At 44.4% G+C, this 25,492-nt stretch overlaps 1 protein-coding gene across 1 annotated transcript in view; it reads right to left on the reverse strand.

Moving 5' to 3' along the window:
* LOC148521933 (sulfotransferase 6B1-like) overlaps positions 1-20,065 on the reverse strand; it is a 43,296-nt gene extending 23,231 nt beyond the window's left edge. Inside the window, exons 1-3 of the mRNA XM_088474499.1 lie at positions 19,867-20,065; positions 13,083-13,192; positions 12,599-12,688 (exon numbers count right to left, since the gene is read on the reverse strand). Of these exons, the coding sequence (XP_088330625.1) occupies positions 12,599-12,688; positions 13,083-13,192; positions 19,867-20,065 (399 nt within the window). The remainder of the gene's footprint in view (positions 1-12,598; positions 12,689-13,082; positions 13,193-19,866) is intronic.
* Between the last annotated feature and the right edge of the window lie 5,427 nt (positions 20,066-25,492).

A 25,492-nucleotide genomic window follows, 5' to 3' on the forward strand; every position in this document is an offset into this window, starting at 1 on the left:
AACGGCGTGGTGGTCCTAAGTAAGGCAGTATCACCTATCAATTTGGTTGAGTTGGAGAAGTGGTTAGGCTGCTATCCTCTCAGGGTTCAGGCGGCATTTTTGAGCGACGGGTTTAGGAATGGTTTTCGCCTACCTTTAACTCGCGAAGTCTATGTGGTTTCCAAGAGAAACTTGCGGTCCGTGAGGGAGCATCCGGACGTAACCTTGCATAAAGTGACTGCTGAGGTACAGTTGGGCCGCATGTGCGGGCCCTATTCCTCTCCGCCCTCGCAGAAGCTATGCATCTCACCATTGGGGGTGGTTCCAAAGAAGGAGCAAGGAAAATTTTGTTTAATCCAGCATCTTTCTTACCCGGAAGGTGGGTTGGTCAACGATGCTTTAGATGCAGAGGATTGCTGAGTGAGGTATCAGTCATTTGAACAAGCCCTCGAGATAGTGCAAGGTTTTGGCAAGCGGAGGTATACACGGCCAGGAAGCATCCTTTTCCAGGGCGTTCCACCCCAGCAAGGGTCGGTCGCGGAAAATGCTATGCTTTCAATAATGCCCAATGCAGCAGAGGTGCAGGGTGTAGATATAGGCACATCTGCATGTTGTGCGGTAGTGGTCATCCAGCCAAAGATTTTCACCGTATGGGAAGTGATGGTGCAGGTAGAGGGGAGCAACGCGGGGAACGGCGTGGTGGTCCTAAGTAAGGCAGTATCACCTATCAATTTGGTTGAGTTGGAGAAATGGTTAGGCTGCTATCCTCTCAGGGTTCAGGCGGCATTTTTGAGCGACGGGTTTAGGAATGGTTTTCGCCTACCTTTAACTGGCCAAGTTGGATATTGAATCTGCCTTTAGGCTGCTGCCTCTTCACCCCGATTCCTTTCAATACATGGGTTTTAAACTGGAAGGGCAATATTACATCGACAAATGTCTCCCAATGGGCTGTTCTATCTCCTGTGCTTTTTTCGAGCGGTTTAGTTCTTTTTTGCAATGGTGCGTTCAGGCGGGTATGGGTCAGGGAGGTGTCGCCCACTACCTGGACGATTTTTGTTGGTAGGCCCGGAGCGAAGTTCAGTTTGCTGGGTATTATTATTATTTTAATTGCAGGCATTATTTACCGTACTTGGGGTTCCCATAGCTAGGGATAAAACGGAGGGCCCGACCACTCGTTTATCCTACCTCGGGATTGAGATCGATACAGTACTAGGTCTCTGCCGGTTACCATTAGAGAAGGTTAGGAAGTTAGGCGAAGTTTTGGAAGTTTTTGTGCTGGCGAAAAAGGTTTCACTCAAACAAATGCAATCTCTTCTAGGCCTTTTGAATTTCGCTTGCAGGGTAATACCTATGGGCAGGGTTTTTTGTCGTCGTTTAGAGCATTCCACAGCGGTGGTGGTAAAATCTCACCACTTAGTTCGCATATCCCAAGACATGCGGGAGGACCTTCAAGTATGGCTTATTTTCCTGTGGGAATTTAACGGGGTAAGAATATGGCTTCCAGCAACGGTGGATAATTACGAGCTTCAGTTATTTACTGATGCGTCGGGTATGTTAGGTTTTGGTGCATTCTTGGAAGGCGAATGGTGCACAGAGCCTTGGCCCGAATCGTGGATAAGACACAGTTTAACCGCGAGCATGCTGCTATTGGAACTCTTTCCAATCGTGGTCTCTGTCGAGCATTGGTCCAGAAAGCTTGCGAATAGGAGTATTGTTTTTTGGTGCGACAATTTAGGAGTGGTGCATGCCATCAATAATCAGAGGTCGGAATCGCCTCTGGTGTTGCGCTTGTTGAGACATTTGGCCCTTTTGTGTTTGCGCAAGAATATCGATTTCCGGGCTCGCCATGTACCAGGCGTGAAAAACAACATTGCAGATGCTCTGTCTCATTTTCAGTGGGATAGATTTAAGTCTCACGCCCCAGGCGCTAGTATATTTGACTTATTGTGCCCTTTGCATGTCTGGCAGATTGACGACCCGGCATCGAAGGACTTGCATTGATGTCGCTGGCCCCAAATACACTGAGGACTTATTCAGCAGCGTGGAAAGATTGGCAGGGTTTTCTGGCATCTGCGGGACAGGGAAGTAAGCCGATTCTAGATTATATGTTGCAATTCGTTTGGAATTGGCACGAGCCATGTCGGCTGCTTTGTCTGGCATTGCGTATTTCTCTAAGTTGCACGGCGAAGCGGATCCCACAAAATCATTTTTGTTAGCAATAGCAATGAGGGGTTGGGCGACGTTAGAAGGCCTATCGATCCATCTCTTTTATGGGAGTTTATAACAGCGGTTTCAGGAGTCGCGTCAGGCTATTATGCGGCCATTCTTTTTAGTTTAGCTTTTTTGTTAGCCTATTTCGGTGCTTTTAGAATTGGGGAGTTAGTGGCGATGAATAAGACGTCTATATCAGCAGGTCTGCTTCTTAGCAATGTTGTGGTTAAAAAGGACCTGATTTTAGTCTGCATACACAAATCCAAGACGGATAGCTAAGGGAAAATGGGTTTCTATTCAAGCACATGAGGTCCCACCCTGAACCAGTTAGTTGGGCTGAGCGCTTTGGCAGTGTGCGCCCCTCCGGGGGCGTGCAATGCCTAGTTCACACTGACCGCACCCCGCTATCTAAATTTCAATTTGCAAAAGTTTTTCAAAATTGTTTGATTGCGTTAGGCTTGTCTTTAGATCAGTTTGGAACGCACTTGTTTCGAATTGGAGCAGCGACATGTGCAGCAGCTGCAGGGGCTTCCGTAGATTCTTTGAAACAATTGGGTCAATGGAAATCCGCTGCGTATAAAACTTATTTGTGGGGGGATAAGCTGCATGATTAACTGCGCTCTGTCACAATCCTGGCTAGTTTTTACCTTTGTGACTTACCTCTGCCAGCTGCTCCATGGATCTGTGTTTGTAATTCCCCTGGGACATCTGCTCTGGCTGAATCATGCTGGCTGTTACATCTCTGTGTGTGCAGAGCTCTCACCTCCCCACACTGATTAATCACCTGGACCCTGCTCTGTCTGTGAGCATTGCTAGTCTTAATTGGAATCACAGTCTTGGTCCTGATTCTCAAGGGCTGCAGAGATGATTACTCCCTCTGCATGTTGTGCCTTGCTCCACTCAGAATGCCACTGCCAGACCACCTGTCTGTATCCACCAATCGCTGCCAGACTCTAGGTATATAGATCCTCCTCTAATAGCACTCAGTGCTTGAACATCTTGCTACGTTCCGTGGTGTACTGCTTGTGCTATAGCTGTACCTCTATGTGCCAGCATGTCCCAGGCTCCTGCTGGTTCCTAGACCAGTGCGTAAGCCTGCTGCATTCAGCTATCCACGCTACCAGCCTCTCACCTACGGCTCCCAATGCGCTCCAAGTAGCTTCCACGCTACCAGCTTCTCCAGACAGCTCCCAGGCCACACCAAGTAGCTTCCACACCACCATCTCTCACCCACGGCTCCCAGGCCACACCAAGTAGCTTCCATGCTACCATCTCTCACCCACGGCTCCCAGGCCGCACCAAGTAGCTTCCACGCTACCAGCTTCTCCACATGGCTCCCAGGCCGCACCAAGTAGCTTCCACACTACCATCTCTCACCCACGGCTCCCAGGCCGCACCAAGTATGCAAATTCTGACTAACCGGCTAGATGATACCCAAATCTTAACTGAACCCCTAACTACTTTCCATCAATTGCTGGAACAGCTACAGGCTCTACTCAACAAAATCTTTCGGATCATTCCTGAATTTCTTAGAGCTACCTCTGTCTCAACTAAAAACTCTGTCTTGGAATCTCTAAGAACCAAAGATTCTTCCATGCCAAGTAAAGTGAGACATCGAAGTTACCCGCGATCCAAGCTCTCTGTGGCTGAACGCCAGTGGCGTAAAGATTTACATCTCTGTCGCTATTGTGGAGCTTCTGACCACTTTATCATAGGCTGTCCCCTTTGCAATTCCAGTAGTATAACAATGTGTCAACGTCTCAATGCCTGTTCCGGTCCCGTCCCGGATTCTGCCTGTTCCGGTCCCGTCCCAGATTCTGCCTGTTCCGGTCCCGTCCCGGATTCTGCCTGTTCCGGTCCCGTCCCGGATTCTGCCTGTTCCGGTCCCGTCCTGGATTCTGCCTGTTCTGGTCCCAGCCCGGATTCTGCCTGTTCCGGTCCCGTCCCAGATTCTGCCTGTTCCGGTCCCAGTCCGGATTCTGCCTGTTCCAGTCCCAGCCCGGATTCTGCCTGCTCTGGTGGGGGACTCCAGTTGGCAACCCCAGGAGGGGTCTCCTGAGTCTCAACCCCAGGAGGGTCCTCAAGTTTCGTAACCCAAGAAGGAGTTTTGAGTCACTCACCCCAGGAGGAAGTCTCTGTCCTCGCATCCCAAAAGGGGGGTTCATGTTCCATACCCCAAAAGGAAAAGTCGAGTCAGCTTCCCCAGAAGGGGATTTTGGGTCCCATACCCCAACAGGGAGTGTCAAGTTCTGTACTCCAGGAGGTGACCTTAAGTCTCTCACCCCAGGAGAGGGTTACAAGAATTATGCCCAGGAGGGGGTCTCAAGTCTCGCACCCCAGGAAGGGGCCTCCAGTCTCGCACCCCAGGAAGGAGCCTCAAGTCTCGCACCCCAGGAGGGGGTTTCAAGTCTCGCACCCCAGGAGGGGGTCTCAAGTCACGCACCCCAGGAGGGGGTCTCAAGTCAGGTACCCCAGGAGGGGGTCTCAAGTCTCGCACCCCAGGAAAGGGTCTCAAGTCTCGCGCCCCAGGAGGGGGTCTCAGGTCTCATGCCTCAGGAGGGGGTCTCAGGTCTCGCGCCCCAGGATGGGGTCTCAAGTCTCGCACCCCAGGAGGGGGTCTCATGTCTCATGCCCCAGGAGGGGGTCTCAAGTCTCGCACCCCAGCAAGGGGTCTCAAGTCTCGTACTCCAAGAGGGGGTTTCAAGTCTCACACCCCAGCAAGGGGCCTCAAGTATCGCACCCCAGGAGGTGGTCTCAAGTCTCATGCCCCAGGAGTGGGTTCCAGTTCCCAGGGAGAAGTGTCAGATCCAGCTTGTGGTATCACTCCTACCAACTTTACTAAGTACCTTCTCTCTTCCTTTAGAGGTAAGGCATTGGACTGGGCCAATCCTCTTATCGAGTCTAAAGATCCTGTGCTTCTAAAAATGAAGACTTTCAGGGAAGCGGTTATTAAAGAATTTGGTCTTAAACCTGTCAAACAAAATTCTAGTGAAATTCTCAGTTCTGAAAATTGATTCAAGCAGTCTGTCGGTCCTACTAAAGAATCATCCTCTGCTGAGTCCTCCACTTCCCTGAACATGAGATGTGCGCCCACCTCCTTGTCCTCTTCATACTGCGGTAACTCCCAAAACACCATCAAAATTGGTTATATTTCGCTTTGTTCCTCCCAGGAGTCCTATCAATGTTCAAGTCCTACTAAACCTTCGATTTTACCTTTAGATACTGACTCGGAGTCTGAACTCGATCCTGCATATGATAATTCTCCATTCCCTGAAAACCATCTGCCATTTGACCCTGTCCTTTCCAGTCATGTGTTTCCACAGGAGTTACCAGAGATCCCATGTCCGTTGGTTGGCACAAAACGTTCTCGCAGCAGAAAGAAGAATCGACGAAGGTCTTGAACCATCCACTTTGAAGAATTTCCACTCCTGGTATCACAATAAATGTAAGAATTAAGAGGATGTCTAAAGAGATGTTTCTAGAGTGATGGTGCCCCTACGTTTGAAGCTCCTGTAATGTCATGTTTGGAAGAAAGTTTTTCAGTTTCCTGGGTGTCTCATTTTGTCATATTCTCCTATGTATTTATTTGGGTGTTCAGAGTCCACCCATGAAGAGGGGGGTACTGTCACAATCCTGGCTAGTTTTTACCTTTTGTGACTTACCTCTGCCAGCTGCTCTATGGATCTGTGTTTGTAATTCTCCTGGGACATATGCTCTGGCTGAATCATGCTCGCTATTACATCTCTGTGTGTGCAGAGCTCTCACCTCCCCACACTGATTAATCACCTGGACCCTGCTCTGTCTATGAGCATTGCTAGTCTTATTTGGAATCACAGGTGTGGTCCTGATTCTCAAGGGCTGCAGAGATGATTACTCCCTCTGCATGTTGTGCCTTGCTCCACTCAGAATGCCACTGCCAGACCACCTGTCTGTATCCACCAATCGCTGCCAGACTCTAGGTATATAGATCCTCCTCTAATAGCACTCAGTGCTTGAACATCTTGTTACATTCCGTGGTGTACTGCTTGTGCTATAGCTGTACCTCTGTGTGCCAGTACATCCCAGGCTCCTGCTGGTTCCTAGACTAGTGCTATCCGTAAGCCTGCTGCGTTCAGCTATCCATGCTACCAGCCTCTCACCTACGGCTCCCAGGCCGCTCCAAGTAGCTTCCACGCTATCAGCTTCTCCAGACGGCTCCCAGGCCGCACCAAGTAGCTTCCATGCTACCATCTCTCACCCACGGCTCCCAGGCCGCACCAAGTAGCTTCCACACTACCATCTCTCACCCACGGCTCCCAGGCCGCACCAAGTAGCTTCCACGCTACCAGCTTCTCCACACGGCTCCCAGGCTGCACCAAGTAGCTTCCACGCTACCATCTCTCACCCACGGCTCCCAGGCCGCACCAAGTAGCTTCCACGCTACCATCTCTCACCCATGGCTCCCAGGCTGCACCAAGTAGCTTCCACGCTACCAGCATCTACCCACGGCTATCCAGCCACTCCACGTAGCCACCCAGCTTCCAGCATCTACCCACGGCTATCCAGCCGCTCCACGTAGCTACCCAGCTACCAGCGTCTACCCACGGCTATCCAGCCGCTCCACGTAGCCACCCAGCTACCAGCATCTACCCACGGCTATCCAGCCGCTCTACGAAGCCACCCAGCTACCAGCATCTACCCACGGCTATCCAGCCGCTCCACGTAGCTAGCCAGCTACCAGCGTCTACCCACGGCTAACCGGCCGTTCCACGTAGCCACCAAGATACCAGCGTCCACCCACGGCTATCCTGTCACTCCATGTAGCTACCCAGATACCAGCGTCTACCAACGGCTATCCAGCTGCTCCACGTAGCCACCCAGCTACCAATGTCTACCCACGGCTTCCCAAGCCACAACAAGTAGCTTCCACACTACCATCCATCTGCAAGCCCATTTACTAGTAACCTGACCAGCTCAGTCAGCCTTCCTGCCGGTCCCAGTCCGATTCCTCCAAGTCCACTCACCTCACAGCTCATTAGCTGCACCAAGTAGCTTCCATGCTACCATCCATCTGCAAGCTCATCTACTGGTACCCCGACCAGCTCAGTCAGCCTACCTACCGGTCCCAGTCCGGTCCCTCCAAGTTCCTTCTGGTCTCATTCCAACGTCTCCAGTTTCCAGTTCCAGTCACTCATCACTAAAGGCAGTTCTCACTGCTACCCACTTCTTATAATAAAAGAGCTATTCATGTTAACCATGGTTCCAGTCCAGCCGGCCTCCAGTGATTCCAGTTCATCACCTGATACAGGTAACTCACTAGCACCAACTGTGACACGCTCCCAGCGAGTTTGTTGGGAATCCCAGAGGCCTTATGCCTGCTACTGCTATGGAGCTTGGGGTTGGGGGTTTCAGATTTATCCTCACAGATGTTTGCTGTTTTTCCCCCTCAAGATGGGTCACCCAACTAGTTATTCCTTTCCTTGGCTAGGTCATTTGATATTGTTTACTGATTCTGATGGGATTAAACCTTCTTGCAGGTACTCCTGGAATGTCTAATTGTCGGGTGTGGTTCATAGGTCACTCATACATTTACTGGGCTCATTGGGTATAGGAAAGGTGCAGTGGTTAAGATTTAGGGGTATGAGATGGTCCGGCCTCTTAAATGAGTTATGGTCGGCGGAAGCTAGATTTGGGACCTTAGATTGGATGGTGGTTCATTTGGGAGGTAACGATCTTGGTACTTGCAATTGCATTGAGCTCATTCATGCAATTAGGAACGATTGGCAGACAATCATGGAGAGGTGGCTAAGTGTGGTTTTAGTGTGGTCAGAGATGGTGCCAAGACAGTTTTGGAGAGGGTCTCATGGGGGTGTAGGTTGAGAAGAAAGGTCAATGCAGCAGTATCCAAGTTTGTTACCAAGACTGGGGGGCGTGTGATTAAGCATCCACGTTTACGTTTTGAAGAGGAGAGTTTTTACAGGCCAGATGTAGTGCACCTCATGGGTATGGGGATGGAATGGTTCATTAAGGACCTTTTCAGTGTCCTTGAAGCTTGAGCTAATTTCTATTGAAGGATGACGGGGCTCGGCTGATTTTGGCCGAGCTTTTGGCGGTAAGCAGTGCTCCTGAATGGCATTTTCCTCTTGATAGCGGCAAGTTAGTCATTCTCCTAAAGGGAGGACTAGGCCATCATCTTAAGGAGGGGTCAAGGCTGTGCCAATTAGAGGGAAGTGGTACCATTTCAGGCCAGTTTATGCTAGGGCGGGGATCCGGCCTCTTTATTTATGTTAGTCAGTTTATGTTAGTCAGCCCTAGCGGGCTGTGGCCCAGGAGCACCGCTTTTGCTGCCACTGAGCTTTCAATTACAATTCTAATTCAATTCAATAAATTTCGGCTGTAAACTCTTTAAATCCATATATGCCTCCGAGTGTTTATTTCTAGTTATTGTTAAGAGTCGAGCAAAACGTATTGCTAAAATAATGGGTGACTTATAATATTATCCTTTCCAGATAGTTCAGTTTAGAGGGATCAGTTGGTGAAACTACTTAAGTTGCAAATCTCCAGAAAAATAGAACAAATAAATCAAGAGAACATAGTATGGAAACAGATCAAAGAAAGTAACTCATATTTATTATTATAATTTCATTAAGTCCATTAGGTAGCACAGTGTTGTTTATGTTTTATCTTCACTTTCTGCAGCAGAATTCTGTTTGTATCAACTCAGCCCATAATATTTGGAAACAGTTGTATCTCTATATGATTTTTAATAATATTAGCCATACATTCTTATATATGACTTTTCTGGCTACATGCTAAAAATTAATCTTTGCACTGTATACTGTGTGTACTTTGAAAATTGATATAATACAGTAGATTGTATTACTGTATATGCATTTTATGGACAGGATCCTCATGCAGAGTCCATGGAAAATTCCACAGTGAAAAGCAGCTGCTGCACGGCATGCACGGCAGTACCAAAATTACCTTTACTCAAGTCTTGTTGTGAATAACAATGATGCTTGATTATAAAAACTGTATAAAATTCATTGTAAATGTATTGATTAAATAGGTATTTTGGGCCTGATTCAGACCCACTCGCGAGCGGCTGTCCGCTCGCAAGTGGGTCGATGTTATGGACTGAGCATGCGCACGACGGAGGGAGCTCCGTCGTGCGCATGCGCCAGACGCGACGAGCGAAGGAAAGTCCTTCGCTCGTTGTGTCTGATCAAAGGGGGCGTGCTGTCGATGTTGATTGACAGCACGCCCCCTTTGGTAGGCGTGCCGGGGGCGTGCCTCCCTGACGGGGGCGTTCCCACGGGAACGCCTCCCATCAGAAGCCGGCCCACTGACATCACTAGTGATGTCAGTGGGAGTGATTTTGGCTCTGATAGAGCCAAAATCACTCCGGAGCTTGCGGTTGAAAACCTCAACCGCAGGCTCCGGCTCGCAATTTCGATGGTCGCGATGGTCTCGACCATCGCGGCCATCAAAATGCACGCTTGTATAGCCTGTGGGTGGTGACCCACAGCTATACGAGCGTCCAGAAGGACGCTCCATTTTCATGGAGGCCGGCCCTCATTCAGAGCGTGCGCTCTGCTCAGAGCGTACGGCTCTGAATGAGGGCCTTTGTGTATATTCAATATAAAGTCTAATGCTCATGGTCATCAATAGTTGGATGCATTTGTGCACCAACCCTAAGTAGGAAAAGATAAAAAGTGTACTTTGTGTATACATTGAGTTCAACACATCAAAGATACGTCCAACTGAAAAATATTAGTATATATGCCAGACTTACTGTACGTCAGACATTCTAGATTCTATAACTATGCCCCATGATAGCGTAGATCTGTGGTTTGGCAGAGTTTGAAGTGGGATGTAGTCAGGATACTGTCGGCCGCTATCACGGCCGCTGAAATCCCAACACTAAAAGCCTGACATTGGACTAAAGATAGGCATCGAAATCCCGACGCCTATCATTAGCCCCACAACGAAACCCCGACACCCGTCATACCGAACGAAGGTAAGCCGGGCGTCTTAGGTTCTAGCCGCGGGGGGAGGGTTAGCTTTAGGAATCCCCGGGGGGATTCAGGGTCAGGCACCCCCCCCAGGAGGGTTAGGGTTAGGCACCCCCGGGGGGAGGTTAGGGTTAGGCACCCCCCGGAGGGTTAGATTTAGGCACCAACGACGGGGGGAGGTTAGGCACTAAGGGGGGAGGTTAGGGTTAGGCACCACTAAGGTAGGGTTAGGGTAGGGTTAGGGTTCAGGGGACGGAGAGGAGAGGGTTAGGGTACTTACCACCCCCTGGCGGGATTTCGAACCGTCGGTCTTCCGCTCTTGGTATTTGATTCAGCCGCCGGCATTACATACCGATTCCGTTAGAAGCATATTCTATAGTTGCATTATGCTATTTGTACACAAAACAATGATGTAATGAAGTGTTATATAATAAGAGAGATTAGTGTCTTGACAGTTATTACTAAATGCTAATGTCTTATTTCCCACATAAAGTTTCATTAGATACAAACACAAACATTGGTTGTCTTTCCCCTTAATAATCAAATGGGAATATTTATCCTGCAATAGTCCAAATGGAAATGTGAAAGAAGTAATGTAATTTGATACAGCAGTGATACTGAAGATGTCCTATGAGCCAATTAGGACCAGCTATATAGTGTTGCCAATAGCATTATAGCGTGTCATTGCATGTTGCCTTAAGCACCGTTAAGACATATGCCCTCTAAAAGATGTACCTGGGGTTACATTCACAACTAATGAAATTGCAGTTACAGTAACACCTTCTCATTATAAATAGGCTACAAATGCCCACCCCTGTCTTTCACCTTTTATGGGTATGGGGGCACAAGTCAACAATACAGAAATATTTGTGCACATCAACAGTATTGAAATGTGAATTTGATGTATGTTTGGTAAGAGCAGGTGCCAGGCGCCAGGCTATGAATAACAAAGGTTATCCTGCTTGACCTCCATTCTCGTCAGTATGGAATTCTCGTCAGTATGGAATAAGTAAATGTTATTTTGTTATGTGTTATAATGGTTAATGTTATGAATATAGAAAGAAGAAAAGAAATTCCTTTGTGGGGCACTCACAGATCTGAATGTATATTATAATTGTAAAACATCTATTTTTTCTTGTAAATGGTTAATGTTACACAGTTCTTACATGTAGCCAGATGGGTTAGCTATACACATGTCTAGATTTTTTTACATGTTCTTTAAATGATTAACTTTTACTTGCAGTTGTAGAAGTATATCACCAAATGAAGGCACCCAGACTATTTGCAGCAACCTGGTGGCACAAAACTTTTCAGTACTTTTGCCATAAGTGGTCGGTCATACTCTGTGTCATCAGTATGGAGCATGAATATATTGGAAACAATTAATTTAGGGGATGACTTGAGATGCCTAATGTAATAATGCTACATTAAGTAGGCACCCACCCATTGATTAACATATTTTCCAGCAAGATTTCCCAGATTTGAATGCCAGAGCACGCTTGCTACCTATATGAGGAACAGGGGAGACTCAAAGACTCTGATAAGAGGGTACCTGGTATCTAGTGAATGAGTGCCACCTAGCGTAAGCCCTGTTTAGTCCCTATCCCCAGGAGAACATGACTGGGGATAAAAGGAGGCATTTCCCTACTAAAGGGAGTCTTCTTCTATGCACACTGTTCACTAAGGGGCATATGTACTAAGCTCTGGAGAGTGATAAAGTGGAGAGTGATAAACCACCAGCCATCAGCTCCTAACTGTCATTTTTCAAACACAGCCTGTAACATGACAGTTTGGAGCTGATTGGATGATCGCTTATCACTCTCCAGTTTATCACTTTCTAGAGCTTAGCACATCTCCCTGTGAGTTATGGCTTCTATTTGACTAGTAATCATGATGTTGACTATGACTTTTAGTCTCCGGGGACAAAGCAGGTGGACATTAACTTGGTCCCTACCTTGTTGGTAGAAAAGTGAAGGGTTGGCAGCTGCAATGGCATCTAGTATAAAGATTAATTATAGATATGATAGGTTGTTACATTAGGTTTTGGTGTTGTGAACCAACTGGTACTTGTTTTCTGGCACTTGTATGTTGACAATGAAGTATGTTCGCTTTAGCAACTATTATCCTAAGTTATTTCATAACCTCTAGGGGCACCTTGTGGGCCAGACAGGTTAAAAGCTGCCTCCATGCAAACCAAACAGCTTGTGCCATAAAAAACAAGCTTCAAATTATCCCAATTATTTTTGATCAGTTCATGACTGAGCTTGCCATTATGGTTATAGATGGCAAGCGTATGCTAGCATACACTCCTTTTTATTGAGGCTTGATTTAATATAAACTTTGAATGATACTTCTTATTGTTTGGCCCTACATTTATGTATAAATAACAATAGCACAAATGGATTGGAACTTACCTTCACATTCTTCTCAAAAAAAGGTTTGGGTATGTTATCGTAATGCAAATGCGTTTCTAAAACTCGTGGGGATGGTTCGACTTTTAGTTTCTAGAACATATAATTAACAATAAAAGTTAAAAATAGTATTAAACAGTAATTAAAGATACTTACTGTATGTTGGAATCAGTATACTTTGTTTAAGTCCAATGAAAACATAACATTTAGTTTCAAGGGAGTTAAGTAAATTATGCCAAAGCGCATAACTTTATCTACCTGGGGTCCATTAAATAGCCCCAACCCCCCCTCCCCATCCAAGTACTCCAATTGTTCTCTACTAATGCTCTTCTGGCATTTTTCATATTAATTTTGACACAGAGGCCACTGTTCAATTAGAGTCGATGGATGATGCTAACTGTTGGCTTTAGCGCAAGGTAATAAAGCATGCAGACATTGTATTGTCACAATGATGTTAACAATCAGAACATTATAATTATATACAAACCTCAAATTTATCAGGAAACCCAAACTCAATCAGCGGGATGACCGATGATGGCCCTATATTGTGCACTGCGTGAACCATATCATGCAATAGCTTAATAGACCAGTTAGATCCTGATAATGAAAAAAAGACATTAATCATGACTGTAGGTCATAGTTGTAAAATAATTGGCTGATGAAATTCAATTAATCAGCAGCCAATTCAAACATTGAGTAGACTAAAGATATTTCTTTCACAGACATAATTAATTTTTGTACCAGGAGGCCTCAGTGGCAACCTCAAGGTCCTGGCACCCTAGGTAGTTGCTAAAGCTGCCTAATGGTAGCACTGGCCCTGAGTATGTTCCATTTATTTTCCAGTTGGAATAAATTGAGCTTGATTTTACAATTAATGTTGAATTATTATTTTTTTTTAAAACAACATTCATTATTTAATCCAAGTAGTGTGGAAATTGGAAAATAAGTAGGAATGAGGGAATGTGACCATCATGTACCAGTTGAAATCAGTTAATAGTAGAGCATACTTGCCAACTTAAACATCTGTGAGACTCCTGAAGCACAGGGAAATCTTCTGGAATAACAGGAGAGTCCTGCACACTTGAATAGCATCATTGTGGATCCGTCCACTTCTGTACAATGCTGCAAACTGTACAAGGGGTGAGGCTGTGAAGATGCAACTCAATTTGCTACTCCCCCTGCACCATCCACCCTGTTGTCACCCTCTGGAATCTCCAACATCGAATAGTATGTAGTAGAAAGAATCAAATGATTTTATAGGTTTTAATAATAATTCAAAAATTCTATTTTATTTGTCTGGAATCACTGAGTGTTAGTTTCCAACATCCCCCCCGCCCCCATTCCTCAAAAAAGGGTGTTTAAGATCTGTATAAATTTAAAAAACGATAACCATTACACATGGTTGCAAATATAAAAAAACTCTGCCTTGACCAAGCACCATTGCTATTTCAGATCAGACTGCTGACTGTGCTAATATACATTTTAATTAGTGGTTGTGACAAATCATTCAATAAATTACAGCCACTGCAAGTGGACATGTGAACCATGAGCAGATAGAGGAAGTCCTGTTCAGGTAACATGTATTTACAAATATGGCTGATAAGATAACACAGTTGGAAAATCCATCCCTGATGTTAAAAAAAATGTTGACAAGTTGATCCGTAAAGGGGAGGAGTGGTTTTGGCAAGGGGAAATATATGGAAAGATATATACATTCAGTGACAAAGGGGTCTATTTACTAAGCCTTGGATGGAGATACAGAGCAGGATGTACTAAAGGGGAAAATGCGGTAAAACCCCGAAAATGCAGTTTTCTGAGGTTTTACCGCATTCCTCGAATGCACTAGGCACCAGTATGCTGCTAAGCATCGTTACAGGCTCCACGCTGAATTACTTCCAGTGACTATCCCCAGTGTTATACTTCAGTGCAAAATCACCAGTGTGCCTGTGCCCATACACGGCGCGATATACGTGCCGATCCGTCGGATCGGCACAATATAGGTGCTATATCGTGCAGTGTATGGGCATGATATCGTACCTGATATCGTGCTGTGCGCTCCCGCGGGGTCGTACATCGCATCCCCAGGTCTTCCAGTAAAACCATCTGACCTGGGATGCAATGTACGATCCCATTCAAATGGTGGAGGGGGGAGCCGGCATATCGTGCAGTCTGCGGGGACCGCACGAATGCCGGCAGTGACAGCACGATCCGTCTGCTGACGGATTGGCAGTCGCACTACACGGTGCATCTCAGCGTGTATGGCCAGCATTACTCTTCAGTGATAATCACCAGTGCAAATCACCAGTGTTACTCTTTAGTGATAATCATCAGTGCAATTCACTAGTGTTATTCTTCAGTAATATTCTTCAGTTATATTCTCCAGTGATATTCTTCCATGATATTCTCTAGTGACATTCTTCAGTGATACTCTATCGATAAATCTACAGTAGTACACCTTCGGTTCTCACTGATACTCTCCAGGACATTCAACATCGGTTCCCACCGATAATATCCAGGATGTCAACATCGGTTCTCATCAATATTCTCCAAGACATTCAACATCGATTTTCATCGATATTCTTCAACATCGACTCTCAATGATATTCTACAGGACATTCCCAGTGATATTCTCTAAGTGACAATCTCCAGTGATGTTCTCTATGTGATATTCTCTACATGACACTCTCCAGTGATATTCTCTGTGACATTTTCCAGTGATATTCTTACCGATACACTCCAGTGTTATTAGCAGTGGCGTCACAAGGGGGGTGCGGGCCGCACCCGGGTGTCACCCACCGAGGGGTGACACCAATGTACAGACTCCCCCCAGCAACAGGATCCGGGTGCAGCACTGTATAATTAAGTGCAGCGCCCAGCTCCTGTCAATGCGAGGGAGCTGGCCGGCACTGCACTCCGCACCCCCCTCTATAACCTCACCCCCCCTATAGCCGTGATGCCACGCCCCCTTCCCGAGTTGCAATGCCCCTCACACGATGCCACGCCCTCTTTCGGCGGTGCTGCATGCACACAGCATCCCTCCCCACAACGGGTGACACCGTGGGGATGGACGCCACTGGATATTAGCATCGGTCACCACCGATATTCTCCTGTGTGCCACCAATACTCTCCAGTGTTCCCTGTATCAGTCACTACCAGCACCCTCTAATGTTTATCTGCTGCCTCCCCACCTAGTTCCTTCGACTCACAGTCCCCAGACTGGAATCTCATGGCGCAGATTGTGACACCAGAACTTTTGACACTGAAGAGAACATGTAACTAACTACTGATGATATCTCTTCACCTTCCATTTTTTTGATAGTTGAATATCCCTGCAACAGGCAAGACTGACATCATGATGTCATTACGTAATCATAAATCATCCCCGAAGCGAACGCGGGTGCTGCCAGGCTAGAGAAGTTCAGAAGAAGAATCAGAAGTACAGAAGAAGAGAAGAAGAAAACAGACAAGGAGAGAAGAGCAAGCAAGTAAGAAGGAAGGTTAAGGGGGGAAAAGGTGGTCACTAAAGCAATAAAGCTACATAAAAATAAAAGGGGGATCACATAATCAATGAAGCCAAATAAAGGTGGAGGTACAAAATCAATAATGCTACATAAAATGGGGAGCACAAAATCTATAAAACTAAACGGAGACGTGGGGGGCAGAAAAACTCAAATGTCTGGCTCTACAAATCTCCTTAAATTTTCAGAGTGGCCTATTCCAAATGATAGTTGAATAACCCTGCTCTAGTGTATCATACTCAGCGTATCCTCATTTGACCTGTTCTTTGTTTTCTGGTTGCTTGCTATAAATATTAATTAATTAATCAAATATAAATGTCCCTGTGGACTCTGTATCTCCTGGTTGGAACAAACAACTTGTGCAAATAGACTAAACCCTTATTATAGCAGACCTTCATGTTTGCTAGATTTGACAAGATAGGTTCCAGGTAGAGAAGATAACAGAAGTATTTTTGGCAAACATACTTAGCTCTACAAACACCCCATTATTTCAGAAGGAAAACTTATACTGTCATTGTAAGCACTGACATTTTCAGTGGCAAATACTATGATATGTTAAGGCTGCCCTTATATTTAGACTAATCCCATGAAAAATATCACAAACAGCTACCATTCTTGTGCATGTACTGTGGACTGATCTGGATAATGCCAGCACATTATACCTAATGATAAGTATTATGTTGGTGTATACACACTCTAACATCACTTATTTCACACAATACACTTTTTGGGGGCTTTTTTTTATACCGCAGTTACCTGGGCTGAATAGATGCAGTACCTATAAAAATTTAAATATTGACAAATCAATTATTTAATTTTGCCAAGTTAAAGCAATAATAATAATAATACCAGTGTAGGCCGTTGCTAAATTTTTTTATTTTCTCCTAACTCTGAATTAGGCCCATTACGTAGGAATGACCATTTGTGGGTTATCCATCGATTGTCACCAGATGGTATTACATTTATTGATGGTACCATTAGTGGTTTGCCCTGATTGTATGAAACCATTGATGGGGAACCACTAATTGTTCTGCCCGCCGATGGTCATCCCTGCTTTATTACTCGCTGGTCAGCAGGCCCATCAGAGATGGGGACGGGGATTCACGGGTCATGTCAAGAGGCAGAGCTAGGCTCCATGTCCTGGGACCAGAAAGAAAGAAAAAAAACATTGCGGGGCTCTGTGCCATGATGGTGGAGAACCACTGGATCTCCACCATCAACGGCAAAACCATCGGCTGTTAACCATTGATGGTTGTTAACCATCGATGGTCGTTTCTACCATTATGTACAATGACATGAAACAGAAGTCAATGTCAAAATTCCATGCTAAGAGGTTTGGGGAGCAATTAGTACAAAAAGTAGTGGAATAATAATTGTAGCTGTTAGAGAGGAAAGTGTTTGTGGCTACTGTAAAGTAAAATCATTATCAGTCGCAAATATTAAAGCAGCCATTACTGATTTACATTGGTGTAGTATGGTTGTATTGAGACGAGAAGGTGCAATGAGACAAATAAATGAAAGTTGCAGCTGCAGCAATGAGGTGGAGTGCACCACAGGAGTCTCCTGTCTGCCTTTCAGTGACTAATTAGTCAGAGCACCCAGAGAAGGGTATACAATGCTTGTCCTGCGCATATTAGGGTCTGGGGGGTCTGTGGGATTGGAGGTCTTGGGGAAACCATTAAGGAGGATAATTCTGTTTACCTGCTGCCCAATACTATAGGTCTGGATTGTATGCTTAATCAAAAATCTAATCACAGCTAATACCTACTAGGTGACAGAAGACATATAAGCTGCCCTGACATGTGAAAATTATGTATAATGAGATTTGTTAGTCAAGATTTTCTATCAAAATATACTGAAACCTATCTGGGACAGAGGTAAAACAGTCAAAATACTGTAAACTTGTATCTTGTGTGATGACACTATTCAGAACTACTTTGTTATTTTACATTGTGATCACATTGTTAATGTTTACAATTATGAGAATAAGTGAGAACCACTGACCCAGAGACATTCTGCACTTGCTGAATGGGGGCAGAGATTCATAGTAATGTACGAGACCTCGTAATTAAAAACCCCATTATGGGGCTGGACACTTCATGCAATATATTGAATACTTAATGCAATATATTAAATACTTAAGTACCTAACACAATTTGTTCTGCTCCCATAATGGGTTACACTTAATTATTGTGATGTTAATATCAAGTTTAATATGGCACAGTTTAATACAATTATTATTATAATTGTATAGTTATTGTCAACCGCTACGATTTTGCCCTTACTTCGACTGCGATTGCAGGTCATTTGTAGCTCAAACAGAAATTGGTATTTGGCAATATTTCCTAAAATCACCACGTTTCCCAATACTCTGAAATAGCTTTTCTTGTTGGGCAGACTTCTTTTAACATCTTTGTGACATAGGGCTCTATTTATTATCATTATTTTTACCAAAATAAAGTGAAAAAGGGTGTTTTCACACCCTTTTCACATTATCTTAGTATCACCTAAAGTTACTAATGGGCAATTGGAGTAGAATTCGTAAAATTCTACCCCAAGCCCTAATTATCACATATTTTTAGTAATCAGATCGCATTTCCCATACCTCCCAACTGTCCCGCATCCAGTACGGACTGCCTGGGGGCTGCCCAGCATCTTGGAGAGTTCTAGGCACGCCCCCAAAGTGACAAAAACGGGGGAGGCCACAAGGCTCCACCCTGTTTTCCATAGGCTCCACCTCTTTATTATAAACCACACCCCTTTTTGGACACATGCGCCTTCGTGAAAAAAATACCGGGAGAAGCCCTGTGATAACTACGCCACCTGGAAATGGCATTATCCAGGGTTTCCCCCGGTTATTGTACTCCTAAACAGACCACACGCTGATCACTGCTAAAAAAAAAAAAATAGTGAAAAAAAAATAACTTACCTAAGTCCATGGACCGGAGATTGGGGCTCCGGTGATGTCCTCCCTCTGGTCTCCCATCCTGCACTGGGACCCGATCAGCTGAAGATGCGAGATCAGCTGACTGGAGCCATAGAGGACATCACCGGAGCCCCAATCACTGGAGGTAAGTGTAATTAAGGGGGGGTCACAATCGCGGTGGTGGGGCTTAACGGCAGAGGCGGGGCTTAGCGGCAGCCGGTCGGCTCATGCGCGGGCACTTGTCACTGTATTTTTTGCGAAAATACCATGATAAGTGAGCGGAGGGGATTCGCAGGGACAGAGCTTTATCGTAAGCTCTGTCCCTGCAAGGGATTTTTAGTAAAATATTGGCTGAATATTGGCTGAGTTCGCATTCGGTAATATCACTACAATCTGCATTCCCAATGTGGATTGTGGTAAATAGAGCCCATGGTCACTAGACACAACACATATGTGTCCTGCATGGTGCGAGGATATGTACACTGCGATCGCACACGCGCCACCATAGGAATGCATGGTGCAATCATAGTGCGCACCGTAGCCTATGATTTCACAGGTAATCGCATGGCGCGATTCATGCACACGTTTGTAGTGCGATCGGCAAAGATGTAGCAGGGCACATCTGTAATACAATTTTTACAGTTTTACTACAGTATAGAGCTCATAGATAAAGTAACTAAGAACCTTGTCTATAAACCAAATCAAAAATATACTAGTGAGTAAAAAGAAAATTGTGCATTCTTTCCTTTCTTGTGAATGCAGCTATAGTCATAATAAATAAAATAATGTGCATACGATAATGAAATTGTGCTTATTAAATCACCTACCACATTTGGGATACACCATAAGCATTATGTCATCTTCTCTTGCCTCAAAGGTTTCAATGGCTTTAAAATTGTGAATATTGCATGTTGATGAGGGGTAGATAACCCCATTGTATGTGAAAAGCATCTTGTCTGGTGGTATATCACTTGCTCCCTGAAAAGCTTTTCTCAGACCATCCAATAGTTGGTCCTTGGTTGCCATTATCCTACAGCTGTTGGTAATGACAGGTAATGGTATGCGATTCCCCGTGCTTTCCCCAATTTGTTAGTAAAACAGAATAGTAGAACCTTATATACAGCCGTTCTTATGTTGCATCATCAGTTTTAATATCTTGGCTGCTTCAGCTTCATTCCTCTTATTAAGCAAACTGTGTTTTCTGTGATTCTTAAAGGGAAACTACCAGATAGAAAATGATTGTTTTCTAGTTGTACATATCATTATTACAGATAGCTTTTAAAGATGTATACTATACATTTACTGTATCAATCACTTTAATTAGGTTTTCATCTGTATAGTAAGTTGTTTGTGAAACAGAAGCTCAAGCATTAAAGGGCTATGCAATAGCAGAAGGCAATATAAAATGTGTAAGTGATTAGCCACAGTGTTGCACTAAGATACATCAGAGGACTTTACTGCCACTGATATTTATATTTCTAATTAAACATTGCATTGTAGAACAGTGTTTGTGCAATAATAGGGGCCCAGCAGTGCTGACAGTATTGTTACCAGCAGTGACTACCATACTGGGCCGATGTACAGGAGCAGGAGACGACAGAGATGGTGCCATAATGGCCCTTCCCCCTGCTGGGTCATGCACTACCCCCACCCGGGACATAGACTACTCACCTGGGCCCCCCTTTGCCATTGCGGCCAACCCTATCCCGGCTCCTGTGCAAACAGATCCTGGGCCATATTTATAATTGTAGTGCATATTCTAATGACCAATTTTGTACATACAGTGGCTTACAAAAATATTCAGTCTTCTAAATCAACAGATTTGTCTGTATTACTAATGACCAGGGCCGGATTAAGGCTTGTGGGGGCCCCAGGGCAACTAAGTTGCGAGGGCCCCCTTCAAGCCACACAGAGCCGAGCCCAGCTGTGCCCCCATTAGCAGTCCCCCCTCAACAGTAGTCCCCCCAGGAGTACCCCTAGTAGTAATCCCCCTCTATACTGTGTCCCCCAGTAGTGGTCACATAAGTGTGCAGTGCCCCCAGTAGTATCCCCAGCAGTGCCCCTAGTAGTACCCCCCCAATGCTGTGTCCCCCAGTAGTGGTCCCACCAGTGTGCAGTGCCCCCAGTAGTATCCCCAGCAGTGCCCCTAGTAGTACCGCCCCTTTATGCAGTGTCTCCCAGCAGTGGTCCCACCAGTGTGCAGTGCCCCTAGTAGTACCACCAGCAGTGCCCTAGTAGTAGTCTGTTCCCCCCCAGCAGTGCCCATAGGAGTAGTCTGTCCCCCTCCCCAGCAGTGCCCTTAGGAGTAGTCCGTTCCCTCCCCAGCAATGCCCTTAGTAGTAGTTGTCCCCCCCCCCCCGGCCAGACACACACACACACACACAGGAAAAAAAAAATCTCCACTTACCTTAATCCCCGCTCCGACATCTGCTCCTCCATTCGGCGTCCTCCCGGGCCAGCCCGCTCTGCATGATGGGCGAGACGTCAAGACGTCTCTCCCATCAGCCACTGCGGGAGCCGGAAGACGGAGGCTCTGGCAGTGGGCCGCAGCCCAGCAGCCGATGAGTCTATGTGACTCTCATCAGCTGCTAAAACAAACACACAGCTGCCGGCACCGGTGGCTGTGTGTTTGTGCTGTGTAGTGCGGACGCACTTATGTGCCGTCCACACTACCGGCCGGCCCCAAGCTGATGCAACAGCACTAAATGTGCTACTTTATGCAGTAGTGTGGGGGTTCCTCTGTGTGTGGGGACCCAGGGACGACCGCCCCTGTCGCCCCCCATTAATCCGGCCTTGCTAATGACACTTATACAGATTGTTTCAGACAGTATTTAATTATTATTATTATTAATAATGTTATTACATTTGTCAATCTTACATAATGATGCAGACATATGGATTGGTCTGTGGAAAATTTCCCTCCTCATTAGCTGCTGCCTCAGCCAAAGAAACAAAGAATCCAGAGACAAATGAAGAATCAACACTGGAGCGCTACCACCAAAATAAAGTATACAGAGCTCAGCAGACTGAACTAAACCATCTTCCTATAATTCAGAAATAATTCTTAGTAATCAGTTTGTTCTTATGGCTATTAGTTTGTTACATTTAGCAAGAAGTGTCTGCTTAAATATTTATGGTGTCACAAGGTGAGACCAGCATCAAGATAGTCTGATAGTTTTGCATTAAATGTCCATGGATTCCAGGCCTTTCAAGTGTGGGTTTGGCCAAGATAGGCTATACCTGGATGGTTGGCCACTTGCATGCGATTTCAGGGCTTGATACTGTACACTATTAGTAAGCTTGGGATTTGTCTGACAGTGGTTATAGTCCACTGAGGGAATTGAGTTGTAGGTCAGGAAAGTGGCAGAGACTGATAAAGATCCTAGGCGGCCCTAGACAACAAAACTGGTTTGGGTCCCTCTTTCCTCTATTTGTAAAAAAAAATTAATAATTGGATATAATAACTTGGGCCTGTTACTGCTCCCTAAGCCCTAGTTTTCCTAATGTATGAGGCAGCTCTTGAAAGGTGCTATGTGTTTCTCTATGATCCACTATCCATAGGCTGCTCCTATAGAGAGGACCAAGATTATTGCTGAATCATGTGTAATAAAGTAGTTGACTGACAGACCTAATACCTGTCAGATTTTAAAACTGATTATTTTATAACTTACCATGATTTACTGTATACACAGAGGTGGAGATGTATCAAACTTTGGAGAGAGAGATAAAGTAGAGCTACATAGTACCAACCAATCAGCTTCTAAATGCCATTTTAAAAGCTCTCCCCGCTATGGAGTTTAATGAAGTAGTGAAAAGCCCTGTTTAACTGAAAACAGGGCTTTTCACTGCTTTGTTCTATTTATGAATCTGGTTACCATGGAGAACTTCATGACTTCTCCGGCTTTCTCTCAGCTTTCCATTCCTCTGCAGTGTACAGGTTTGCGAGGGCAGAAAAGTTGACTACTTCCCTGTCTGTCTAATATAAATAAAAGAAAGAATATCTGTCTCAAGGCGCAAAGAAGCAGCTGCTAGTTGTGAAAACCCCTAGGTGTTATCCTCACCCAATAAAAGCTAGAAATAAAGATAAAATGGGCCACACTCTGCTGCGCTTCTCCAAAAATGTAAGCAAGGTTAATTATCAAAAAGAACTTATCTGATAGATCTTATATATCGCCACATCTCAATGTTCCTCCCCAGTTATGTCTCAAAACGATGGATATGATGAATATATGTCGTCCAAACTAGTTCACATAAAAGAAGAACAAACAATCTAGTGCAGCACAATTTTTCATCAGATAATAAATACCACAGATGCGTTTCAAAAAGTATCACACTCTCAAATGAGTGTACCACAATTGCAACCTTCAAACCATGTGACACTCCTAATGGCTTCAATAAAAGAATAATTCTACAGACATGTCGTATAGAAAATGAAAAATAGATTTAATGACAATTGGATCCAATAAACAGGATCATAAAAATTCTTAAGATGAATTTGCAAGAAGAAAACATCCACAACGATAAAGCTTATGAGGGTGGCTTCATACCAGAATCCAGTTGATTAAGGTGCTCATCAAAAATGAGATAGAGAAGGTATAATATTCTCCCCAACTGAGATGGACTTCAAGCTGGAACACCGTTGTCACTTGGTCTGGTCTGTTCTCCAACCCTCTGCTCCTGGCCAACACGTTTCAATCAGTAAAACTCTGATCTTTATCAAGGCATATTCTAGTGTGTCCCTTTTCCAGATATTTATACCTAGTGAAATTACCTGGTTGCTGGGAGGAGCCACCCTCATTTACAATTATTCACATTTAAAACACTTCCAAATGAGACAATCATAAAATAAATATCACATTCCCATTTAACAAATAAGATAAAACATAATCGCTAAAGTGATCTACCTGACTGCCGTTTCTAACAGGAGTAAATTACTTAATTATCTTAATAATCCTCATAAAATGGATAGTCCGGGTGAAAAAAACTTCCCCGCACTTCCCCGGATTTTAAGTCCGCCTCAGTGCACAATTAGAACTTCATTGTTCATGAAGCTGAGGACAAGTGATTCCGCGCGTCGCTACAGTTTTTACTGAAAGTGCACCCGGAAATACTTTAGCGTCCATCTTAACAAAGGGAGTTTAATCCCTGAAATGTCACGTGATTAAGTTACGTAATGAAACTTCCCTTACCCTTATTATGTCCGTAACACCATATTGAAAAAGATTAAATGAACAGAGGATACTAAAGATCCCAATATTGATCTCTTGTTAACATAATTGTAATTGTACTTATAAAAAGCCAATATATCAAATTTAACATGATAAATCAAATCTAACATAATAAATAAAATCATCTTCTCCATATATAGAAAAATAATACCACATGTAACATATAAAAAGATACTTTACAGATTAATAACATAGAAAAGCATACACCATATTGCAGCATATATGAAAAATTTGAAAGTTATATAACAGAACACATTGTGACCAAAACATTTTTTGGGGATAGTAGATCTTCTTTTCTAGTTCTCTCAAAAATTATCACAACAACATATATAATAAGGAACAAGATATTTCTCGGGTCATAATATTATTATTGCTGTGTCATACAATGGGATAAAGATGAAGGCAGTCAAAGTTTCTCACATTCTCCTGTTTTCTTTAAAGAAAAGGGACCTTTTCTGATAGAAGAAAATACAGATAGACGAATAACTTTTTTAAATAAGTCAGGTAACAATATGAAACATGAAATATAGATTTCCCTACAGAAACCAATTTACTTCGAAATCTATGTTAAGGCCTCTAGGACATAATGTTTTTAAAGTATAAATATAGTCCATCTCTGACTTAGCTAAATATTTTGCTGTATCATTAGTCCTCCAACTCCCCTTGACCTTTTTTAAGGCTCCAAAAGAAATTATCTCTTTACTATTTTTCTGATGGCACTCCTTAAAGTGTGCAGAGAGGGCATGGGTATCGAAGCCATTTCTTATATTACGCAGATGTTCTGCAAATCTGGTTTTAAGATACCTAGAGGTTCTGCCTATATAAAATCTCCCACAACTGCACCCTATATAATACACAACATTTCTTGAGGTACATGTGATGAACTCATTCACTTTTTTAGTATTCCCATTTATTGTTATCTCTGTACATTATTTGGGGCCCTTGGTGTTTTTACACATACAACATGTGCCACATCTAAAAAAAACGTTTGGAAAGGGTGGTGGAATTCCCTTTTGGAGGTGAAGTGGCACTTTTTACCAGACTATTCTAACATTCTTTGCTCTTCTGTATATAAATTGTGGTTTTTCAGGGATACATTTAAGGTTCCTTAGGATGTACCAGTGAGATTTAAAAATATTTTCTACCTGCTTGAACTGGGTGTTAAATCCTGAGATGAAAGCCATAGAGAAATCTTTATTCCCCTCCTTAGCATCTTCATTAATTG

The sequence above is a fragment of the Taudactylus pleione genome, unplaced genomic scaffold (genome assembly GCF_031769625.1).
Source record: "Taudactylus pleione unplaced genomic scaffold, aTauple2 ptg000154l, whole genome shotgun sequence".
In the NCBI taxonomy this organism is placed as follows: domain Eukaryota; kingdom Metazoa; phylum Chordata; class Amphibia; order Anura; family Myobatrachidae; genus Taudactylus; species Taudactylus pleione.